The following is a 22,750-nucleotide window of genomic DNA, read 5'->3' as shown; positions in this document are numbered from 1 at the left end:
TAAAGGAACCCACAGAGTCCCTGGAATCCACTTTGAGAACCACTGGTGTAAAGTAACTAAGAACATGTACTCATTACTCAAGTACTGTGCTTTAAATACAAATTTACTGGAGTATACTTCAAGTTTCTATACTTTGTACATCTACTCTACTACATCTCAGAGACAAATATTGTACTTTTTCTCCACTATAATATTTGAAAACTTACCGTACCGTTACCATACGTTACTTTGTAGATTTAGCTAGGTCTGGCCGTGTTTACAATGTAAGCTAACGTTGGCTGTGACAGAGGCACCCGTTGGGTTTCCGACCGGAAACGGAAATGGCCGGGAACGAAATAAACATTGATCATGGTTTTAATTTTTTTATAGAGATTAAAGCATATATTACATTCTCGGGTTCCTCGCGCCTGGCGGAACGAGACAGCAGCATTTTTCCGGGTTCCTCTGGGCAGTAAATGTGTTAACAGTATTTTGCATTGTTGATTCTTTTAGTAAGAAACGTGAGTACCTTTTCCACTTAACACTTAACCACTCTGTCTTTCCCCCTCTTCCACCCTCTCTTCCACCCTCTCCCCAGGTCGGCGCTCCAGTCGCTCCACAAGGCATGCGAGGTGGCCCGTTGCCATAACTATTTCCCGGGCAGCCTGTTCCTCACATGGGTCAGCTACTACCAGAGCAGGGTCTCCTCCGACCAGACACGCATCAACGAGTGGAACGCCATGCAGGACGTCGAGTCGCACCGCGCCGACTCCCCTGTACTCTTCTCCGAAGTGTGAGTCATCTCGCCGCCTTTCAACGTAGGGAGGGGGGGAAACTTGGCGTCTTGGTTTCATTGTGGTTAAAAAGTTATACGGTTGCACATGATGGGACTGAACTCCTGAAAGTACAAATGCACTGGTCCTCGTCCGTTTCCCTTCAAAGTTGGTTCATTGGGCACGTTCTCTCTTCTAATAGAAACTGTTTTAAAATCTTATTCCTCTTCTGTCAAATCAAACCCTGTCAAAGAGAGTAGAGTAGTTTCCTTGGGGTAAACAAAGTATCCCGTGGTGTTCAGCTGGTAAACATGGAGATGACGGCAAAATGCTTATTTTTTACATCTATCGACACATTTCTTAAAATTATAAAGGCCTTTAGGGCTTTTTTAATTGATAATTAAAGGAGACCCTTAATGGCATCCCAAGCCTACTACGGCTGTACATAGTGCTAGCAAAAATGTGTACAGGAAAGCACTCTTGATGTCTTGCCCCTGTTGTGGTCGGACTCTTAGCCCAGTGAAACCACTTCAGTCCGCTGCACTCTTCACACATTCTCTCTAAAACAGTTAAAATCGGAGTTATGTAACTCCCGTACGACACATTCCTTGGTTTACAGGGCTATTAAAGGGAAAACTGTAAGATGTGCTGCTGAAGAGATCATGAATATGATGATATGATGCGCGCACACACACACTTTTGACCCACTTGTCTCAAGAAGGGATGTAGTGTACATAGTTTTATTATAAGTGCAAACACCGGGGGGCCAACGGCCTAGTGGTTGAGGCGCATACCACATTTAGGCTCTAATGACAGTCATGCGAGTCATGGGTTCGATTCCCGATTCCGACGACCTTTGCTGCGTGTCTCTCCGTTTCTCCATTTCTCCGTCTCTTTTTCCTAAATGAAAGCAGAAATGCCTATAAAAATATCTAAAAGAAAAAAAATTATAATAAGTGCAAAGATCCACAATTACAATATTATTTGTTGCGCAGTGCTCGGTCCTGTAGATGGCACCATTTTGTGGGATTAATTTAGCTTTTATTCAAACCGTTAGGATTTCACCATTTACTCAGGAACCAGTGACCACCATAACAGGACTCAGACTTATGGACCTGTTGTGTTCCTCAGTGCTCTGGTATGCAATGATGTTAAAGGCAGCCGTACACGTTAAATGGCCCTGCACGGTTCTCATGTTGCTTTCCCACTGTGTTCACACAGACCTACAGAGAGAGAACGCACAGAGCGTCTGATCAAAACCAGATTGAGAGAGATCATGATGCAGAAGGACCTTGAGAACATCACCAGCAAGGAGGTGTGTGTGTGTGTGTGTGTGTGTGTGTGTGTGTGTGTGTGTGTGTGTGTGTGTGTGTGTGTGTGTGTGTGTGTGTGTGTGTGTGTGTGTGTGTGTGTGTGTGTGTGTGTGTGTGTGTGTGTGTGTGTGTGTGTGTGTGTGTGTGTGTGTGTGTGTGTGTTGCGTGAAGTCCTGTCTGTGAATTTCACTCAAGAGTACAAATGTAACCAATTGAACCTGTGAACATGTCTGAGTTAGACATGACTCATGGACATGGACAAGGAACAAATGGTTACAATTGGATAAATGAATTTACTGTGTGTGTTTGAGTGTGAGAGAGAGAGCTAACGGTGTCTGATATCTTTGTGTGGTTTTCGTGACCGATTGTGACTTATTTTTTTCGAAAGATCCGGACGGAGCTGGAGATGCACATGACCTGCAACCTGCGGGAGTTCAAGGAGTTTATCGACAACGAGATGATTGTCATCCTGGGCCAGATGGACAGTCCCACCAAGATCTTTGAGCACGTCTACCTGGTAGGTTCAGGAGGGAAGGATCGCTGTTTTACACAGGGGTTAAAGTTCTCAGTCCTGGGGACTGATTTCACTCTTGAGGATTCCATAGGGGCTATTCCTGAGATCAGTGCAGATCTGCAAAAAAATAAATAAAGGGGAGGTGTAGCGATGACCGCGGCGTGAATGACAAAGTCGACAAAACGCTAGTCAAATGATCTCCAAACTAAAAAGCAGTTATGATTTCAAGAGTTTTTGAAATGAAGCATGGATTGGCACACACACATTCAGTGAAGGCAGTTCAGAACTTAAGGGAAACACACCAAATATTGTTTCTAAAATCACATATTTGGAACATGGTCTGAAAATAAACTTCAGTCTTGGGATTTCTTTGGCTTTAACCCCTGGTTATTGAAGGAACATTTTAGAATACTAAATTAATCCAAATACAGTGCAGTGGCTGGAGGTGGTCTCCCTGTTCTTCTTTCGAGAAGGGTCTAAAGAGCGACATCTCTCTTGCCTAGCTCCAGCCAGGTGTTTTCGTTTTAGCTCACTGGTAGAACGTTTGTGGAGACCTGAGTTCCAATCTCAGGAAGGACATAAATCCGAAGGATTTCAGATTTTAAGCGAGTAAAAAAAGGAACAGAAGGGAGAGTGATCCTGCATGACTGTTCCTCTAATCTGTGTGGTAAAGTACAGTAAGAGATAGTAGAGGTTAGGTTTTTACAAGTCACAATTTCAAGGCAGTGTTGTTAGCTTGGCTCAGAGCATGCATCATGTGTTGCATTATGAAAGACTCTGTTGAAGGAAATGAGTTAGTCTGAGGATTGCGTTTGTTTTTTCCCCGCAGGGATCTGAGTGGAATGCATCAAACATGGAGGAGCTGCAGAACAGCGGGTAAGACATACTTTACAACGTGGCATCTGTCCTTCATCCAGTATCGACACTTTCTCATTTTTGCTGTTCATTTGAGGTATAGGATATAGATCACATTGAACTAATCACTAAAACAGTTAATATGAAAAATAGTCATATTCGTTCTTGAGAAATGATAGTGTTTGACAAGCAGCGGTCTTATGATGGATCCTAACAATAGAATTTATTTTCCAAAATGTATTTGACTTTTGTGCCAGCAGTCCCTTTAGCATTGTAGCATGGTACACTAATAGTTTAGCATCCATTGAAAATGTAATAATTGTTTACAATGTCAAATGCCAAAATGGCTCCAAGGTAGATGTGCCACGATTTTGTATGTTTTTCTTTACTATGCAATGAAAAAAAATGTTTTTTTTTAATATAATTAAAAAAAGAATTTTGTCAATCAGACAAATGGTTCCAGAGATATAGCTGTTTGAATGAAAAAAAGTGTCCATCCACTAGAATGAACACACATGAACACACATTTTCTCAATTTGCTAAACGAGGGAGCGAACACACAAACAGAGAAAAGCATCTCTTTGATCTCAGGTCATTTTGACATCTTTTAAAAAAAACACAAAAACCGTCATTGGCACAGAATTAGTTAACTATCTCTCCTATCTACCTCTTGCCCCTCATCTCAGGGTTCAGTACATTCTGAATGTAACGAGAGAGATTGACAACTTCTTCCCTGGAATGTTTGAGTACCACAACATACGCGTCTATGACGAGGAAGCCACAGACCTGCTGGCCTACTGGAACGACACCTACAAGTTTATATCCAGAGCTAAGTGAGTAACAGACACTTCTACTGTACTGTAATGTCCTCTGCATTTCTGCTTTCCGTGCTTTCTTTTCCCCTGCCCTTCCCCTTTCTGTCCGGTTGCGGATCATGTTTCACAAATCTCTGCTGACTGCAAATGTGAACGCTGACCGGACTGTGGCCGCGCATCTGATCTGTGGCTTGTTTTTCAATCTCCTCTTCCAGGAAAGCAGGGGGAAAGTGCTTGGTGCACTGCAAGATGGGCGTCAGTCGCTCTGCGTCCACGGTGATCGCCTACGCCATGAAAGAGTACGGCTGGGACCTGGAGCGGGCCTTTGATTATGTCAAGGAACGGCGTGCCGTTACCAAGCCGAACCCTTCGTTCATGAGACAGCTGGAGGAGTATCAGGGCATACTGCTGGCCAGGTACACATTTTAAACATTTATTTATGTCCACATAAGGGAGAAACATACAGGGACACAAATATTATTGGTGCAGCAAGAATACAGTCACAAAATCATGCCATATGTTTTCATGATACAATAGGCATGTCACTCATTAATCTAAGGCAGGGGTGCCCAACCTTTTTTGACCCAAGGTCTACTTTGAAAATGTGCCACCTAGCTGAGGGCTACCAGCCCAAAATGTACCGTAACACCCATTCAATATACATGTGAAAAACAGAAAATATTAATAGATATTATAACATTGTACTCACTGTACTGTACTGTAATCATACTGTATAGTAGGAATTGTAATTGAATGAAACGATTGCAACTTCTCACATTGGGCATACAGACAGCATGACCATTTATTGCACACTCTGCATACATGCACTGACAACACACTCACACAAAACCTGTGGATTTATGTCAAGTCACTGATAGTTCTCTTTTTTATATAGTTTTTTTTTTTCTTTTTCTTTTTTTATAGTTTTTTTATAGTTTTTTTTTTTGTCCTTTATTCCATGTCAGTCTCTCTGCCTTAGTGGGAAACCTGGCACTGGGAAGAGGAGGCTAGCCTGTCAAAGTCAGGGTTGTATGAGCTGGTTGCAAGTTTTAGGCTAAATTAGGCAGGCCACAAGGTGCTCATCTGTGGCTCTGTACTTTGACTTGATGAACTTCATGTGAGAAAAAGCAGACTCACACAGGTAGGTTGATCCAAATAAAGCAGTTATGTTCATGGCACATCTCCTGGAGCGAGGAATTTCCTCCGCTCCATTCCTCCGCTCCGCTCCGCTCCAAGCCGACCCTATTGGGGCCGCGCGCCGCATGTTTCCAACAAAACAGAGCCGTGCGCAGTAGCCTACTAGTGCAGTGAAGCCTTGTTGGCACCGCGGAGACGGAGAGGAGAACAGACAGAGAATTCCCTTTATCACGATTTCACTCATCCACACACGTAGGCTATGTTTATAATACATAGCCTACCTTGTGTCAGTTAAGTTATATATCACCAGCCAGTCAACGGATACGAATTCAAGTGAGACTGATTGAAACACACACGCCACGAGTCGCCTCCGTCTCTCGGTTGTGGTGATTAATCAATAACCAGCTGGATTTAATATTGCCCGTCTTATTAAAAAAATACAATGCCTTAGATTAGATGGCGTCTTTTGTAACAGTGAACGCAGGTCTCCATCAAGCCGAGGCTCACGTAACGTTACCGCAGGCATTTGTGTTGGGAACACTTGTTGTGCAAAGCAAAGGAGAAAGTGTTTCGCATATGGTAGCAAAATACTTTTTTTATTTTGGCTGGTGACTCTGATTGACGACCCTGAGCGGAGCGTGGAGCGAGCGCGGAGCGAGAAATGCGAAAATCAACGTGAGCGACGGAGCGGCGGGGAGCGGAGCGGTGCGGTGGCCGACCAGAGCGATGAGCGAGCGGGACAAGAGCCCTCTGGAGCGCGGAGCGGCTTTAGTTGCCGCTCCACTCCGCTCACATGCTCTGACTACTACACGTTGAGTTGAGTTCAGTCAACATCATCCACTCGCTCGGAGTCGTTTCACTGAAACGCCCGATGTATGTCCTTCCCCCCCGAATTAATAAATTATTTATTTGAAATCATCTCGCGGTCCACTGGTAACCAGCCCGCGATCTACCGGTCGACCGCGATCGACTGGTTGGGCACCCCTGATCTAAGGGTATGAGTAATATGTGGCGAGAGCCAATTATGGCAGACACAGCACAATACTTTGCTAGCTTTTTTGCCTCCTCTATGGGCATCCCAAATTGTTGAAACCCTCTAAAGACCAGTCTATGTATGCCCTAGGCTACCAAATATAAAAACAAATAGTCTGCACCTATAACCCAGCTCTGAGATGGTATTTAGCAGAGGTTGGTATTTAATGACCTTCGTCATAAAAGCTTCCTCTACGCTAAAGTCAAAGGTCCATGCCATCTCTAATACAGACACACACACACACACACACACACACACACACACACACACACACACACACACACACACACACACACACACACACACAAATACGTATACAATACAAATATGTACACTGTACGCCCACACACGAGGCATCAACAATGTGGTCTCCTCTGTCTCCCCCTCAGTAAGCAGAGGCACAACAAGCTGTGGCGTTCGCACTCGGACAGCGACCTATCGGAGCACCACGAGCCCCTGGCCAAACCCCCCGTAGCTCAGGTGCAGAGCCTGGGCCGCTCGGACCCTCGCAACCAGGCCGGCAGCTCGGCGCCACCCTCCCTGGAGGAGCTGCTCCAGCCACTGGCGATACCCTCCCCCGAGGGCGGTCAGCCGCCACGGCCAGCAAGTGTTCCCACCGGCTGCATCCTGTCAGACGGCCTGTCGGAAGGTGGACCTTCCTCTGCGGACGGCGGTCAAGCCGCAGACAAGGACCCCATGCCCGGCGAAAGCCCGGTTCTCTCCGTCGACGCCGCAGACCACCTCCTCCAGGCAGGGGTGGCCCAGGCGGCATGTCCCGAAGCACTGGCAGCGCCTGTGTCTCCGTCTCCTCCTCCTCTTTCCAACGGCCTGTGCGATGCAGAGGAAGACCCTTCGTCGTCGTCCTCCTCGCTTCCCCTTCCCCAGCCGAGGGCGGCCACAGTGGTGCCCCAGGCGCAGAGGCCTGGCGTCTCCGCCGTCACGGAGAGCGTCCCCGTGGGGGTGCCACACCCGCCCCCGGCCATCCACCACCACGCCTCCCCGACCGCACCCTGCGTGGCTGAGGCCGCTGCACCACAGGAGCTGTGCTGCCCTACACCTGCGGTGAAACCAACCCACCAGCCACAGATGCCCCCCTCAGTGCCTGATTCCTTGAGGACCCCAAAACCAAGCACAATCCCTGCGACCCAAGGCTCGTCCGTAGTACCGGTGACTGACGCTCAGACAGCAGACTGTGAAAAGCAGCCGCCGGAGCTGGGTAGTTTAGCGGACGACCGGCCCTCCACTAGTGACGATATCGACCACCCCAGTGCCACTCAGCAGGACCTCAGGGTGTCGTCCACGCTCGCCGTGGACCACATCAACTTCTTCAGCGCCAGGGAGAAGTTCCAGGGCTTGGCTCTGGACGGGAAGGGTCAGTGCATGGCCACACAGGCAGCGCAGCAGACACCCCAGCTACGCTCTTCTGGGAAGGACCAGCAACCACTGCCTCAGGACGACTCCGCTGGGGAAGGACAGAAAGAGGAAGAAGAGAAGTTAAAGGTAACACTGCGGCTTTGTGCTTGCATAACTGAACTCCTCAGTGTTCATTTGAATTAAATTAATACTCATTTTGTATAGCAGAGCTGATCTGTTTGCAATTTTAACCAATATAAGGAAACATTCAAAAATAGCAGATAGCTGGCATGGCTATGCATTGTGAAACCTCTGCTCTGAATAGTCAGTCTTATACATTAACTTATCTGATGGGGTTAACTTGTAGCAGGTGAAATAATAGTGAAAATAAACTGTTGGCCATTTTGCTGGGAACCCACTGGAAACCCCTCAAGGACCTCTGGGGGTCCCCAGACCACACTTTGAAAACCACTGCTCTAAAGACTGCCACCCAGTGGCTTTAAAATAGGGAACCGCAAGCATGGTACCAGCCACCTAAATAACGTATTTCTGCTGTTTATTGACAATGGCATGCTAAATGTGCTGAGACTTTTCTCCTTAAACTAAATAATTGCTCTGTCCTTTGCTCTCAGGAAATCGTAGACCCTGTGCTGGTCACAGAACTGAAAGCAGCCGCGCTCGCGGTGACCCCTCCTCCCTGCCATCCAGGGCCTCTGGGCCTCCCGGAGCAGGAAGTGAGGAGGCCAAAGCAGGATGCGGCGGAAAGGGCAGCTTTACCACAGGAGGAACCCGAAGAGACCAGAGAGGAAGTGAAGAACAAAGAGGACGACGAGTCGACCCCCGTGCCTTTCTCCAGCGATTGGACGCGGGGTTCCGTGCGGCGCGTCACGCGGCAGCTCGAGCAGCGGATGAAGCAGGAGCACGACTCGCCAGCGCCCTCCCTGTCTCCCCCCTCCGCCGCCCTCAGCTCGTCGTCGTGCACTCCGCGGCGTTCCCAGTTCCTCGGGAACCCCCTCCCCGCGGCCGGACCTCCCCTGGAGACGACGGCCGACCCCCAGGACACGGCCTTCTGCTTGCAGGGGTCCGCTGTTTGCACTGTGCAGGAGGAAGACGAGGAGGAGTGCGACGCACTCGGGAAGTGTAGTCCAATGGAGGCCGAGAGCAGCGTCGCGGCGAAGGGGGAGACGCTCCACGGCGAAGGCCGGAGCACTGCCGCGCACAAACTCCCCGCCAACGGCAGATCCCTCTCTGCCTTGTCACCGTGTCTCCCTTGCCCCTCCTTCTACCCCACCGTTCAGTCCACCTTCACTCCGCTTTCCTCCGTGGACTTCCTGTGTTTGGAGGGCGTGACGGACCAGGAGTCCGGCACGGACTGGGACCACCCTGCAGAGTGTCCCCAGGGGGACATCATCATGAGGGAGACGTGGGAGACGCTGCGCGAGCTGGGGGCCTTCCTGAGGCAAGTGAGCTCTGGCGGCCCCGTGAGGGACAGGCGCGCGGACCGGGGCTGGGACCACGGTCTGGCCGTCACCCCGCAAAAGAGAGCCCACGGCATCCGGCAGAGGGCCCGAGAGGTCGAGGCCAGGATGCGCCAAGCGGGCCTCACCCCTCCCTCCACTCTGATGAAGCGCTCGGCCTCTCTGGCCAAGCTGGGATGCCTGGAGCTGCTGGCCAATGACTTGAGCGAGTGGGAGCTGAGCCACGCCTCGTCTGCCCGTTCCCCGGCCGAACCCCAAATCCACGCTTCCATCGACGAGTCCAAGAAACAGCGGGTCCACGGCTCCCAGCCGCTTCCGCCCGGAGACCTCAGGGCCGGGCCGGAGAGACTCTGTGAGGGCGGGAAAGCCCCTTTGGCACTGCCCCCGCCGCTGCACCACCAGAACCAACCGAGAGGGAAAGTCCCCGACTCTGGCCAAGTCCTGTTGCAGTCGCCCGGGCTGATCTCGGTGGCGGCGAGGCAGCAGTATGGTAGGACACATCCTCTGCGGAGACTGAAGAAACGGACTACCACCACCCTCTACCACACCATGTGATCCTCGCCATTTTCTGTATGTGTGACTGTGTGCACTTGAGAGGTGGAGAGAGATGGAACATAAGTGCATATTTTGGAGAAAAGAAATTGCCTCCTTGCCTTAAAAGATATGTTTAGTTTTGGGCCTGTAGTTTTACTAGCACACCTCCAAATGAAGCCTAATTCATGCTCTGTTGTACGATGGTGTCAAGTTAAAAAAAATGTTTAGATGTATAACCTCACAGACACAACACTGAGCTTGTACAAAGGCTATTTTTGGCACAACACCAATGTACGACAAAGTATAAATCTGGTTTAATACACAGGAGAAAGAAAAAAGGATTTCATATAAACATTTGCATGCCAAATCATTCAAAATACATCAAAATAATCCTCAAAACTATACACGTAGTATGATTCTGGTTTTATTACATTGAAGCTTTCATGTTCACTCTTTACATTATATTCTTCTCCATATTCATGTTTGCCTCAGCCCAGCATTGCAACACGTGAGCTTGTAGATTGGCAATTTGGGAATATTTCTGCAAGCTCACAATGCGTTGTGATGCCTTGTGAGCTTGTCGATTGGCTATTTTCGCCATATGTTGTACGACAAAGTTTCTAGGGCTCACGTGGTAGCAGGAAATCTGTCATAAACGACACAAAGATAGTGGTATATGGAAAATGTCATGTCTTTGTAATTTTGCAATTTATAACCCCCTCAAATCAAAAGTCCAGGAGCCATTCTTATGAATGACTTTGTTGGGGTGAGCCAGGCTTGAAGATTTGGACATCATAAGTTGAGGGTGATTTTATATGCGGATGTTTTTATTAACATAAATCTCAACTTGAAGCTCAGTTGAGCCAACGGGTTCCCGGAGGCGGTCGGTAGGTCAGCAAGGCAAGCAAAGCTTTTCTGTCATCTCTAAACTGCAAAACTGGTAGAGAGAGAGAGAGAGCTACCAAAGCAAGGCTGATCGGTTTGTCTCATGAAACGATGAATGAATACAATACGCAGGTTGAGTTAGCAAGCTGGTTGTATACTAGTGGTACACTGGAATACATGCATACAGAGGCTGGTTTGTTCTTGGTTGTTAGTTTTTCTGTTTTTAGTTTAGTTTTAACTGTCAGCTACACTTTTACCTCAGTTGGCCTGCACCAAATCTCATCAGCTGCAATATCCGGCTCTGGATCCCTGGAATGTCACTGAAGGCCATCCACAAACTCAATTTCAATTGAGTCAATTTCACAACTCAGAAAACTGAAATAAGCACTTCTCTCATTTGTAGAACAGTTTTGATGCCACTGAATCTGTTTGTGTGTGTGTGCGTATGTGTGTATGTGTAGAATGGTTGGCGAGTGGAACATGGATTTATTGGGAGCCTGTGTGTGTGTTATGTATTTCCTCCTGTGTTCTTTAGGGTATTTTTCTTTTTTCCCCTCTTTTTTTTTAAACTTTTGTAAAGGTTTATATTGTAGCGCGTTTTATCATAATATGAAATATGGTTTTATAGCTGTTGATCTGCGCCTGTGTGTGAGTGCAACTGGTGTAGCACAATGTGTGTGTGTGTGAGTGAAACTGTAGCACAACTTTCCCCATGTGGATGTGTACACACGTGTAATTGATCTGTCCCTTTTTGTACACATCAGGGGTGTGCCTATGGCGAGTGCAGTGTCCCCCTGCAGTTTTGATCAGAAATTGGACGGGGAGGTCTGTCGATCATGCACTTTACTCCCATCTTTTATTTTGTTATGTATATTGTGTGTTCTTTAAATGTATGGTTTCTACTGTTGGGGAGCATGCTTGTTAGTGAGTAGCTATGTGCGTGTGTGTATGTGTCGTTCCGTGCAAATAAGGATGTGTATTCCCCCCCCCCCCTTTCATTTTAAACTATCATTGTAAATATTCTTTTATATCACATGCTTCAACTGTGACATTAAAGATTTTTAGATTATTGCAAGTGTGAGTATTATTCATTTTTGTGTTTTAAGTTATAAACACTTAATATGTTTGGCCTACCAGCCATGAAGACAGACAAATATCATTGCAAACATTCAGATTAGTCATGTTTAAGATGATTTATTGTGTACCAACTGTTAGCATGGATTCTTTTTTACACTTTTCAAGGATACCTGTAATATGGAATGAGATATTTCATTGCCAAGAAATTGCATAAGTAGGTCAGCTACTTTCAGTAACAGTGCACCCTCCTTTCCATCTCAAGTTACAGGAGAAAGAAAAATGACATTAAGCCTTAAATGAGAAATACTGTTGAACTGTTATGAGTTATAAGTCCTCTGTCCATGTAGGCCTAATCTGCCTCAGGGAAATTCATATTCTACCACAGCTGCCTGAATCCTCCGCTCTATTGTGAAATGAATAAGGACCTGACACCGTACAAGACATCGAGAGAGAATATGATTGTTGATCTCAGTAACCACAACATATTTCCCTCTTTTATTCCTGTATCACCTGTACAAGCTCCAGGCCCGGCACCACGAGGGTCGCCGTTTTTTTATCTGCCCCTCAGCTCACAACACATTGCATCCCATGCCTATTTTTGCTGTTTTAGAAGATTTTTGAAAATTAAAGGGTGTGTGTGTGTGTGTATATATTTTTTATTGAGAAAGCACGACGCGTTTCGCCGTGTGGCTTCGTCAGGTGCTATACATATATGTATAGCACCTGACGAAGCCACACGGCGAAACGCGTCGTGCTTTCTCAATAAAAAAGAAATGAAGCATTGAATCCTGTCCATCATCCTTCATTGGAGTGTGCGGTCCCTTCCTATAAAGAGGCAGTGGGAATTTGTCTTTTTATACTTCATTTTGCCTACCAGCACCTCCACCCTAGATGTGCACGAGAGCTACCTGATTATATATATATATATATAGGGATATATATATATATATAATATATATATAGGTATATATATATATATATATAATATATATAGGGAGGGATATATATATATATATATATATATATATATATATATATATATATAGATAGATAGATAGGGATATATATAGGGATTCTAGATGGAAAGTGTTTTTATGGTTTATTTACACTAATACACTGCTGTATAAAGGAGTTAAACATGCTCCACCTACAGCATTAACATGCTGCTTAGTGCTTACACACTGATACTTCAGTATTAATGTTGTCATATAAATCAGAGGGACCAGACCATTATTTAACTACTAATACATACTGTGTACATTTCCTTAATGGTAGGCTAAGTGATATGTTTGGTTAAAACATTTTTTTTAATGTTAAAGCTATTCTGATAATCATTGCTTTAGTTAGAGTGTTTGTTCTCCAGCTTTAATAACCAGAAAATACATTTTCAGGTGGCTTACAAAATACCAACCAATTAGGAGAGAGTACCCAGTCTTCCAGTCTTGTTTGCTCATTTCTTTTTGTTATCACTTCCAATTCCAATTTTCTAATCTGTATTCCATGTGAGTTATGCTTTTTGGATCCAATTCGTATCCTGACCTGCATTTTCTGTTTAATAAAGAGCTGGAGAGACAAGGAGACTCCTGTTACTTTTAGGCCTGCCAGCAGAATATAGAGCTATTTAAGACAGTTCTTTTTTGCCACTAGGGGGACTTACTACTAAACTTTCCTGTTAACGTGATGTTTGTCGCCATCTACCGGAGGAATGAGAGGTCAACACAAAAAAAGCACGCTCTCACCCAATCATACATTGTTGAAGGGAGAGGACTCTTTTGGCCTGGTTTTAAAGCTAGGGATGAAAAATATCACTTAGCTTATAGGCCTACCTTACATTTAGTTTAAGTGTTTAACGGGGTATTTATTTAACTGGGAAACACTTCTGGTTTCTTTGTGTAAAGCGGAAAGCCAGAGCAAAGTAAGGTGCGACACCAGTCAGGTCACGCACACATGGAAAAACCAAAAACAACGCACGAGTCGGTGGGGTCGGTCGGGTACCCGATGGCCGAGGCTCTACGCACAGTGCGGCACAATGGCCCGTACGTGGACGCGCTGGCCCGGTGGCTGCTGGCTGACGCGCGCTACAGATTGCCCACAACTGACACAGTCCGTTCTAAAATAGATACCCCCCTCTCTCTCACCCCCCTCCTCTCCTACTGACTCTCTCTCTCTCTCTCTCTCTCTCTCTCTCTCTCTCTCTCTCTCTCTCTCTCTCTCTCTCTCTCTCTCTCTCTCTCGGTCCGAGGAGCGTCACGTAGTTCTCCTATGTGCGCCTGTTCCAGCAGGTCCCGCGCCGACTCTTTATCAAACTGGATCATTGAGTCTGATAAAAGAGGACTAAACCAGAGGAATCAGGGGGGAATCAATCGGGAGAATATTCGGAGGTTCAGATCTCCATAACCTGAGGTGAGTGTCTGTGTCTGCCTGTGGATTATTCATTCTCATTGTGATCACGGACTAGTGTTGTGTGGGGACAGTGGGGTGCTGCAGAGGTGGCTATACCGTTAGGTGCGTCAGTCCCGTTATGCTGCACTGCTAGGAAAAGTGCGTCTCAGTCAGAGGAATCCCCAAAGACGCAGATACAGTAGAGTGTGAGTGTTGTCACACTCACACATTCACACAGTTTGGAGACAGTTGTGACGCTGCACTTTTTCTCTCCTAGCAGCCCCACTAGGCTGCTATTAGTCCTGGTGGAGGAGTCGTGGTGGTAGGCTGGCAGCTGTCGTGCAGGCTTCTTAAACTGAGCACGACACGTTGTACACCAGCACAGGGAGACCCCCCACCCCCTCCCAATAACTATATAGCCCAGTGTTTCTCTTAACTTTCAAATTTCAAGGTCTCCCTTTAACTCTGACAGTGTACAAATGGAACCAAATGAACCCGTTAGGGTTCATTTGGTTCCATTTGTACACTGTCAGAGTTACAAACTTGTATGGGTCGATTTAGACTCCCCTAAAGGAACCCACAGAGTCCCTGGAAAGTGGAATCCACTTTGAGAACCACTGCTATAGCCTAGATACTTTCTTATGATCACCAATAACTTAGAATCTGTCTCTTTCTGTGTGTCTCTCTTTGTGTGCTTGTAATCAGGTTCTAGACACAATTGTGTCAACATTTTTGCCCTATCATTTAACTTAAAAGAGCCGGAGGGTGGAAGGGAGCAAGGGGTGATATATACTCTCTAGAATTCTGAGTTGTAGCCCCGGAGAGTGTACAAAGGGGTCCATTATTAGGTTCCATTTGGTACACTCTCTGGGTGAAATGAACACCCAGGATTCTGACAGTGTCGCCCACAGGGCAGTGTGGCATGTCTATATTAGGAAAGTGGCCGTGTCATTCTTTCACTCTGCCAGAGAGAGAGAGAGAGAGGGGGGGGGGGGGGTCTCTCAGCAGTGTGTGAGCAGAGATACAAACTTCCATTATACACAAAACACTTTATTCTGTTTGATCCTGAAGACGAGACATATTGGATTAGAAATCGATGCATATGGTGTCCGTCTGTCTGCCCATTCCATGGTGGTATATTTATCGACCAAGGGAAAGTTTAATTTGACTGACAGTGTGCCAACACAACAGCAGCCTCTCAGAAGCCATTCATGGCAATACAGTAATACACAAAATGTCGAAAGTAAACATAACATATGGACACACCGAATGTCTGCGAACATATCCAAGCAAATAATTAGTGTCGACCCATCTCTCTCATCTCACCTCATAATCCATGTTTGTTTTTGGGCAAAATAAAAGTGCACCTATGGTAGGGGAATGACAATATCTCTTCGATTATGTCAATAATACCTAAATTCCTAGATCCACATTTATTGGCAGGAAAGAGTGGGACAGTTTACTTTTAACCACTGACACCCTTTGTTGTCCGGGGTCACCCAGGGATCTATTCTTGGCCCCCTCCTTTTTCTTTTTACCTCTACTACACCATGGGCCCTATTATGATCCAGCTTATGCCATAACTTCTTTACCTTTTTTTCACTATTTTGAAAAACATTGTTAAATACTTCAAATGCTGATCTACATCTGCACGTTGTGAACTTGCAGATCAGCTATTTGAAATATTTAAAAAACAAAATAGTAAAAAAAGGCAAAGAAGTTAAGGCATAAGACCTGGATCATAATAGGGCCCCATGTCTTCACCAAAAATCGTATATGTTCAGCTATTTTTGCTGATTGCCTATTATGACATGTCCAGAATACAGACACTATATGGTTCATGTAGTTAAATATATACAGTATGTGTGTGTATATATATACCAGTATATTGTCCCCCTATTTATGAATTTGCACTTCTAAAAACGCAGATGTGCTGAAACCCATGCTGATTGGTTGCCAGGTGGTGGTGGTTTGTAGTCATCCACAGTTCCAAAAGAGGAGTTCTGACCCAGTTATCAAGTGCCTTCAGGGAGTGGAACCGGCCGGCCTACTTCTGATTTGGGCTTTTAGTGTCAACACTATATACGTCCGTGTGCTCATAAAGCCATGTTTCAGATGTGTATGTTAGATTTACCAATTGTACGTCCTGAACGCGAAGTGTCCCATCACATCACTTAGGTGTCATGATCCCATCCCATCACTATCACTGTTTGTGTTTATAACCACTCAAAGGGGTATTTCACTTTAAAACACTTCTGGGATCATTTCAACGTCTCGTGTGTGAAAACGTAATCTAATGCGTGAAAGACCACACATTAGAACAGATTATACAACAGATAGTATCGACGAAGCAATCTGATTGGTTGAAATAGCTCTCTACGTGCGAATAATGAGCACAGGTCTCATCAAACAAAGATGTCAGCAGCGCTGGTCGTGAAAGAGCTGAAGCGCTATCCTCTCCCCACACTATACTAGCGGCTAGGCTAGTAGTTTTCATGCGAAAGTTCAGGGACATAGTAGCTAAATGTGGCATTAAAAAATTACAAATCTCTATCGAATGTTTTTTTTTAAGGGCAACTGTTGTATAATCACAATATTACACGAGAGGGTGTTGGTTATGTGATTATTGTAACTTCTGCGCTGCCTACGGGCATTCGCCTTTCGGGCTCGTGCCTGTGGCAACGCAGCAGGCGTTACAATAATCACAATAACCAACACCCTCTTGTGTAATATTGCTTTAATCTAACGCAGTGTTTCTCAAATGGGGGTACGTGTACCCCTAGGGGTACGCGGAGGTACTGCAGGGGGTACTCAGAAAATGCCCCCCCAAAAGAAAAATAGTATACGTATAAATCATGATAATATTATTCATAGTTAAATAATTTACTTCAATTGAATTAGAAGAAGAAAAAACATTTACTGTTATGTTTAATGATGACACTTGGAGCCTGATAGATGCTAATAACACAAATGACATGGTACCAGGCAACTGGGATGTGTCTGAATGTAAGTTATTGACATGAAAACTGAAACGCTATGGCCACAGTGTTGAAAATACATCTGTTCAGGAGGCACCGTTTGAAACTCTCACTCCCATTCTTTTTTTTTGTGATGTTATATTCTTGAAAAGGGGGTTTAACATAGCATCATATACCAATAGTTATGGTTTTAATTGCAGTTGTATAATGAAAATGTTGTTGTCGGGTAAAGGGGGTACTTGGATTCAAAAATCAGGGAAAGGGGGTACTCAAGCCAAAAAAGATTGAGAAACACTGATCTAACGTGTGTTCTTCCAGCTACTTTTTTCAAGACGCGGTGCCCTCACACAATCGAAGGACAATATCAATCACCAGAACCACGGACGTGGGTTTCCAATGAGTGTAACGTGGTTAAAATGGAGTTTGAAGTTCGATACACTAACAGTACATAGGCAGGGGTCGTGGCTGATTAAATGAATATCAAATATCTAAATACTGAATCAAGCAACTTTAAACTGTCTGGGTTACTTACACACAAAAGCCAGAGTAGATGTTCAAATGACCACAGAAGTGTTTTCAAGTGAAATACCTCTTTAAATTAAAACCGGGGTCCCCCAGGGTTCTATATATTCATCCACTCCTTTTTTCCCTACACCAAATCTCTTTGCCGGAAATAGCCTATACAAGCTCACAGCATGTGTTGTGAGCTTGTAGTACTGCTCTTTTGACAAATGGTTTACCCGTTCGGTCCATATTTGTCTCACTTGGTTCCATTTGCGTCTAAGGCAGGGGTTCTCAAACCTTTTTAGGCTGTGACCCCCAAAATAAACATATTTGAACGGGGGACCCCCACCCTGACAAGCACTCGGAATTGTAGGTATTACATTTAATGTGACTCGGTTCCACTCGGTTCCATGTAGAGCTGCTATTTTCACAATGTTCGCCTCTCGCTTACTTAATATTTGACAGTTTGGCCAGTTTGTTATTAAAACGGTCTTGAAAATCCTTAAATTGTCACTTTATAAATGTGCAGATACCCTTTATACACTTATTATGTGTGTTGGTTTGTTTACCGTTGAGTGAGGGGAAGGAATTACATTAAAGGGGAAGACCACCCATTTTCAATATTGAACTGTGTCATTAATATACCTTAGAGGAGTTGTGTGGAAATAGAATACTGGAGGATTGATTTTGGCGTTTGTATTGTAAAGTACAATGTGTGATGTCATCAAGTTGTACTTTACAATACAAACCCCCAAATCAATCCTCCAGTTCTAGGCAACACAGAAGGGGGGGAACTTTTTTTCTATTTCCACACAACTCCTCTAAGGTATATTAATGACATATTTCAATATTGAAAATGGGTGGTCTTCCCCTTTAAGCTTATCATCTGGGGGCCCCACAAAATAATTTGGGGACCCACTTGGGGTCCCGACCCCAAGTTTGAGAACCACTGGTCTAAGGAAATGTGAAAGTGGAGCAAAGTCACAGTGTCTTTGTAACATTAGGTTGCATTCTGGTTCTGGGTTTTGTCTTGTGTCTCTTTGACATTTTGGCTCTCATCATCTCACACGGTGTTTGGTGGGACAATCGGCTATTAATATCTTCACTGTGATGGCTATCATAGTTTTAGAATGCCTCCTGTGTATTTTCTTCTTCTTTTTTTTTCGAGGCTTATAGCCCTGCTGGCCTGTTGCCGGGGACAACAGCATAACAGCAAGATGACAAGAACCACAATCCACTGTAATAGCACAGTAGAGAGTTAAAACAAACCCTCATGGATTAATAATAGCTTTTCAATTGGGTATCTATTGCAGCAAATATTAATAGATCCATATAGCGGAACAAAATGACTATAGAACAGTATCAAATGTGGCTGTGAAATGTGTTAACTGTGTTGCAGAAATGTATTAGTAAAAGTAATTAGCACAGCTCTACTACTCGTTCTGTATCCTCTGGGAACATAGTAATGACACCGCAAAAATGGAAACCATGTGTCAAAATTAAGTGTTATCTGAAATTCTGAATATGTCCAGCATCAACAAAACAAAGTTTAAGAGTTTTACTATCCTGCATAAGTTAGAAGAAGTACAGGTAACCTCCATACATTGCAGCTACTTATTCTTCAGCGTAGCAGAGATGAAAGATATCTTGTTATCCTGGAGGGGAAGGTGGATACTGTCACTATTTCAACTACAGTATTTTCTGGACTATAAGGCGCACCTGACTATAAGGCGCACTGTCAATGAATGGTCTATTTTCAAACTGTTTTCATATATAAGGCGCACCTGACTATAAGGCGCACATAATAGACGCTACCGTTGCGTTATGCATCAAACAGATGGAGCTGTGCTAAAGGGAATGTCAATGTCAATGAATGATCCATATATAAGGCGCACTGGACTATAAGGCGCACTATAGTTTTTTGAGAAAATTAAAGGCTTTTAAGTGTGCCTTATAGTCCGGAAAATACAGTATTTTGTCTTATTGGGCCTCATTCGCCAATAACTTCGTAAGTTTTCTTCTTAAATTTCTTCCAATGTGAATTTCTAAGAGAAGTCAAGTCGGATTCATGAAACGTTCTTAAAAGGCAGATTTGTTCGTAACTATGTTCTTATGATGATGAATCCCAATCCTCGTAATTTAAAGGGTTGTGCCATTTAATCCTAAGTATCATCATAGGTAGACATCCCACATATCCCAGCAGTCTCCCATACAAGGCAGGACTTCATGGCACTGCCTAGAGTCACACCTGTGTGTGATTGCGGCACACAGAAATCACAGGAAATCACACACAAAAATAAAGTTGAGAGAATGAAGTCAAGAATACTAAACTCAAGTCTAAAGGGAGGGTAGCCCTGAATACAGGACTCTCATATACATGAGAGTCCTGGTGCCGCCTCAACATGAGGAGTAGTGGGCAATCGAGCCCTTAACGGTTTGAGCTAGGAACGTCAGATTTCAAAAATAAACTGCTTACCCAAGCCAACTTTGCTAACGATTTGACGCCGCACAACGTTCATTACACGCCGCTCCCCGGTTGTTGAATAAAACGCATTTTTGTCCGAAATTATTTTGCTTAACATAGGACGTCCGCCTCTAGTGGACAGTCGCGTCAACGCATCATCTCCGTTCACTACAATGATCAACCGGAGATGACGCGACTGTCCACTAGAGGCGGACGTCCTATGTTAAGCAAAATAATTTCGGACAAAAATGCTTTTTATTCAACAATCCGGTAGCGGCGTGTAATGAACGTTGTGCGGCGTCAAATTGTTATCAAAGTTGGCTTAGGTAAGCACTTTATTTTTGAAATCTGACGTTCCTAGCTCAAACCGTTAAGGGCTCGATTGCCCACTACTCCTCATGTTGAGGCGGCACCAGGACTCTCATGTATATGAGAGTCCTGTATTCAGGGCTAAAGGGAGGGGTGAGTATGGGGCTAGGGCTTTAACTCAACCGGGTCTGTTTGGGTGGGGATGTAATTTTCAGACCTGTTGAAAACTCTAAAGCAGTGGTTGGTTCTGAACATTTTCTTGTTTTTTTGCAATTCTTTATTTTGGAGAAGAAAAAAAAAAAGTGTGTACATCCTACCACAAAGTATCAGCTATATATGTATGTGACAATGAACATTGGTAGAGGATAGAGAATAAAAATCTTCCTTAAGTACCTTCCATTTTTCTTTTTTTAATCAAATTGCAGTAAATAAAATGAATTCACACATATGGTTCTGAACATTTTCATGTCAAAATGACAAACCCCCACCTGAAAAACATCCGATCTACAAGCTCAAAATTGGCTGTAATGGTAATGCGTTGTGAGCTTGTAGATCGGCTATTTTCAAACAAAATATAAAATAGGGTTAAAGTGGTAAAACTGTTCCTCGTTTTGCAGTGGAGTGGACCCCCTGGAATTTCCTAAATGACCCCTGGGGGTCCCAGACCAGACTTTAAGAACCACTGCTCTAAAGTTACGATAACAAATATTATTATTTAAATCCTATATTATACAACTGTAGATGTAAGAGTGCTCTCCAGTGTGCGTAGATTTGTTCCTTCTTAAGAGGGCCTAATAAGACATTTCTTCGTGAGAACCGTTGGCGAATGAGGCCCATTTTCTCCACCAGGCCGAAGGTTGGGGAGACTATGTTTTACTTTTCACCCCTGTCCGTCCGTCCATCCGTCCGTGGGTGTGTGTCTGTCTGTCCGTGCGTGTCTGTGTCTGTCTGTCCGTCCACTTCGTCCATCTGTTACCAGCTAATCTCCTGTGCCGTTGGCCCGGTCGCTGCCAAACTGCCACACACACTCCCTGGATGCCAATTCAGAACCTCTGCCCCACATTTTTCACATGGGCCTGCCCTCTTCTAGTGCCAAAACTAACTTTTGACCAGTACTCCTACAGATTTTGTCCAAAAATCACGCAAATCGGTAGACAGTATCTCTATAGTCATGTGATCGACATGGATCTGTCCGATTTTCCATATCCCATCCTGATTGGCTAAGATTGGCTTCCAAAGTTTGCAGGATTGGTCTGTTTTGCACATTCCCAAAAGGCAGAGGAAGAAATGCCCTGCATTTTTCATATCTGTATTTTATAGCGCCACCAGGTGGCCGACTTATGCAAAACGATTTCTTTCCTATTATTCCTTCAGATTTTATCGAAAGATTACGCGAAAGATCTGTCTGATATTTCATATTCCATCCTAATTGGCAAACATTGGCTTCCAAAGTTAGCGGGATTGGTCCATTTTTAACAAAATGGCTTAAATCATGAACGCAGCTTGTGAAAACAGAGAAATTCTGCAAGCTCATTCCCACTAGGCAGGAATAAATGCCACTCTTTTCACATTAGCGCCACCAGCAGATTGACTTTTGCCAAACTCATTTTTGGAACAAAATGCCTCATATCATGCATGCAACATTGCCGTTAAAGGCCAAAGAAGACATGGCACCCTTCTCACATTGACGCTTCTCATATGGCCACCATGCAGGAGGCCGCAATAACATACCTGACCTGTTTGTGACCTGTGCTCTGAAGAGCACTGCTTCTAGTTTGGCTATGAAACGACAGTCATGCAGACACAAGCCATCATGCAGAACAGGAGCACTAGAAAATGAGGACGCTTTACATGAGCGGAGCAGGGCTGTAGTCTGTAGAGACTGAATGAACCACTTACACCATACTGTACATACTTATTGCGACCGAAGGTCGCAGTTTACCATGAGAAATATCACAGCTTGTCTCTGTGAGTGTGTGTGTGTGTGTACACATTTGTACAGTATGGGTTGGTTCCCTTGACACATCACTGTGACATTAAAGGTGATATCACAGGTGACATCACCTATGTAAAAGTCCATATATGGGTATTCCCCAGAATCCCTTTTATGCCCATATATGAAGATCCCTGACGCAGCTCTTCCCAGAATTTGCAGGGATTGGAGGCCGGCCCACTCTCCTGTCCCGAAGCGTCGAGGAACTCGGTGTGAACAGTGCCGGCCAGCATCCAATCCAATCCAACCTGCATGTCTTGTGCCGAGTCAGCTCCTCCTCCTCAGGGTCGTCCTCACGGTCCCCAGTTGTTTCTGGGAATGGGCATTCCCAGAAACATAATCCCTTTTATGCCCATATATGGAGATTTCTGATG

The 22,750-nt window shown here is 44.8% G+C and overlaps 1 protein-coding gene across 1 annotated transcript in view; it reads left to right on the top strand.

Annotated features, from left to right (window-relative positions):
• ssh2b (slingshot protein phosphatase 2b) overlaps positions 1–9,933 on the top strand; it is a gene marked incomplete at its 5' end in the record, with an annotated part of 41,834 nt that extends 31,901 nt beyond the window's left edge. The window contains 8 exons of the mRNA XM_080749203.1: positions 578–772; positions 1,974–2,067; positions 2,454–2,582; positions 3,409–3,455; positions 4,121–4,267; positions 4,465–4,665; positions 6,809–7,919; positions 8,405–9,933. Of these exons, the coding sequence (XP_080605329.1) occupies positions 578–772; positions 1,974–2,067; positions 2,454–2,582; positions 3,409–3,455; positions 4,121–4,267; positions 4,465–4,665; positions 6,809–7,919; positions 8,405–9,805 (3,325 nt within the window). The 3' untranslated portion in view covers positions 9,806–9,933. The remainder of the gene's footprint in view (positions 1–577; positions 773–1,973; positions 2,068–2,453; positions 2,583–3,408; positions 3,456–4,120; positions 4,268–4,464; positions 4,666–6,808; positions 7,920–8,404) is intronic.
• Positions 9,934–22,750: the final 12,817 nt, after the last annotated feature.

The sequence above is a fragment of the Nannobrachium achirus genome (genome assembly GCF_963921795.1).
Source record: "Nannobrachium achirus genome assembly, chromosome: 19".
Classification (NCBI taxonomy): domain Eukaryota; kingdom Metazoa; phylum Chordata; class Actinopteri; order Myctophiformes; family Myctophidae; genus Nannobrachium; species Nannobrachium achirus.
The sequence above is the reverse complement of the archived record's forward strand: the minus strand, read 5'-3'. Positions and strand labels throughout refer to the sequence as shown.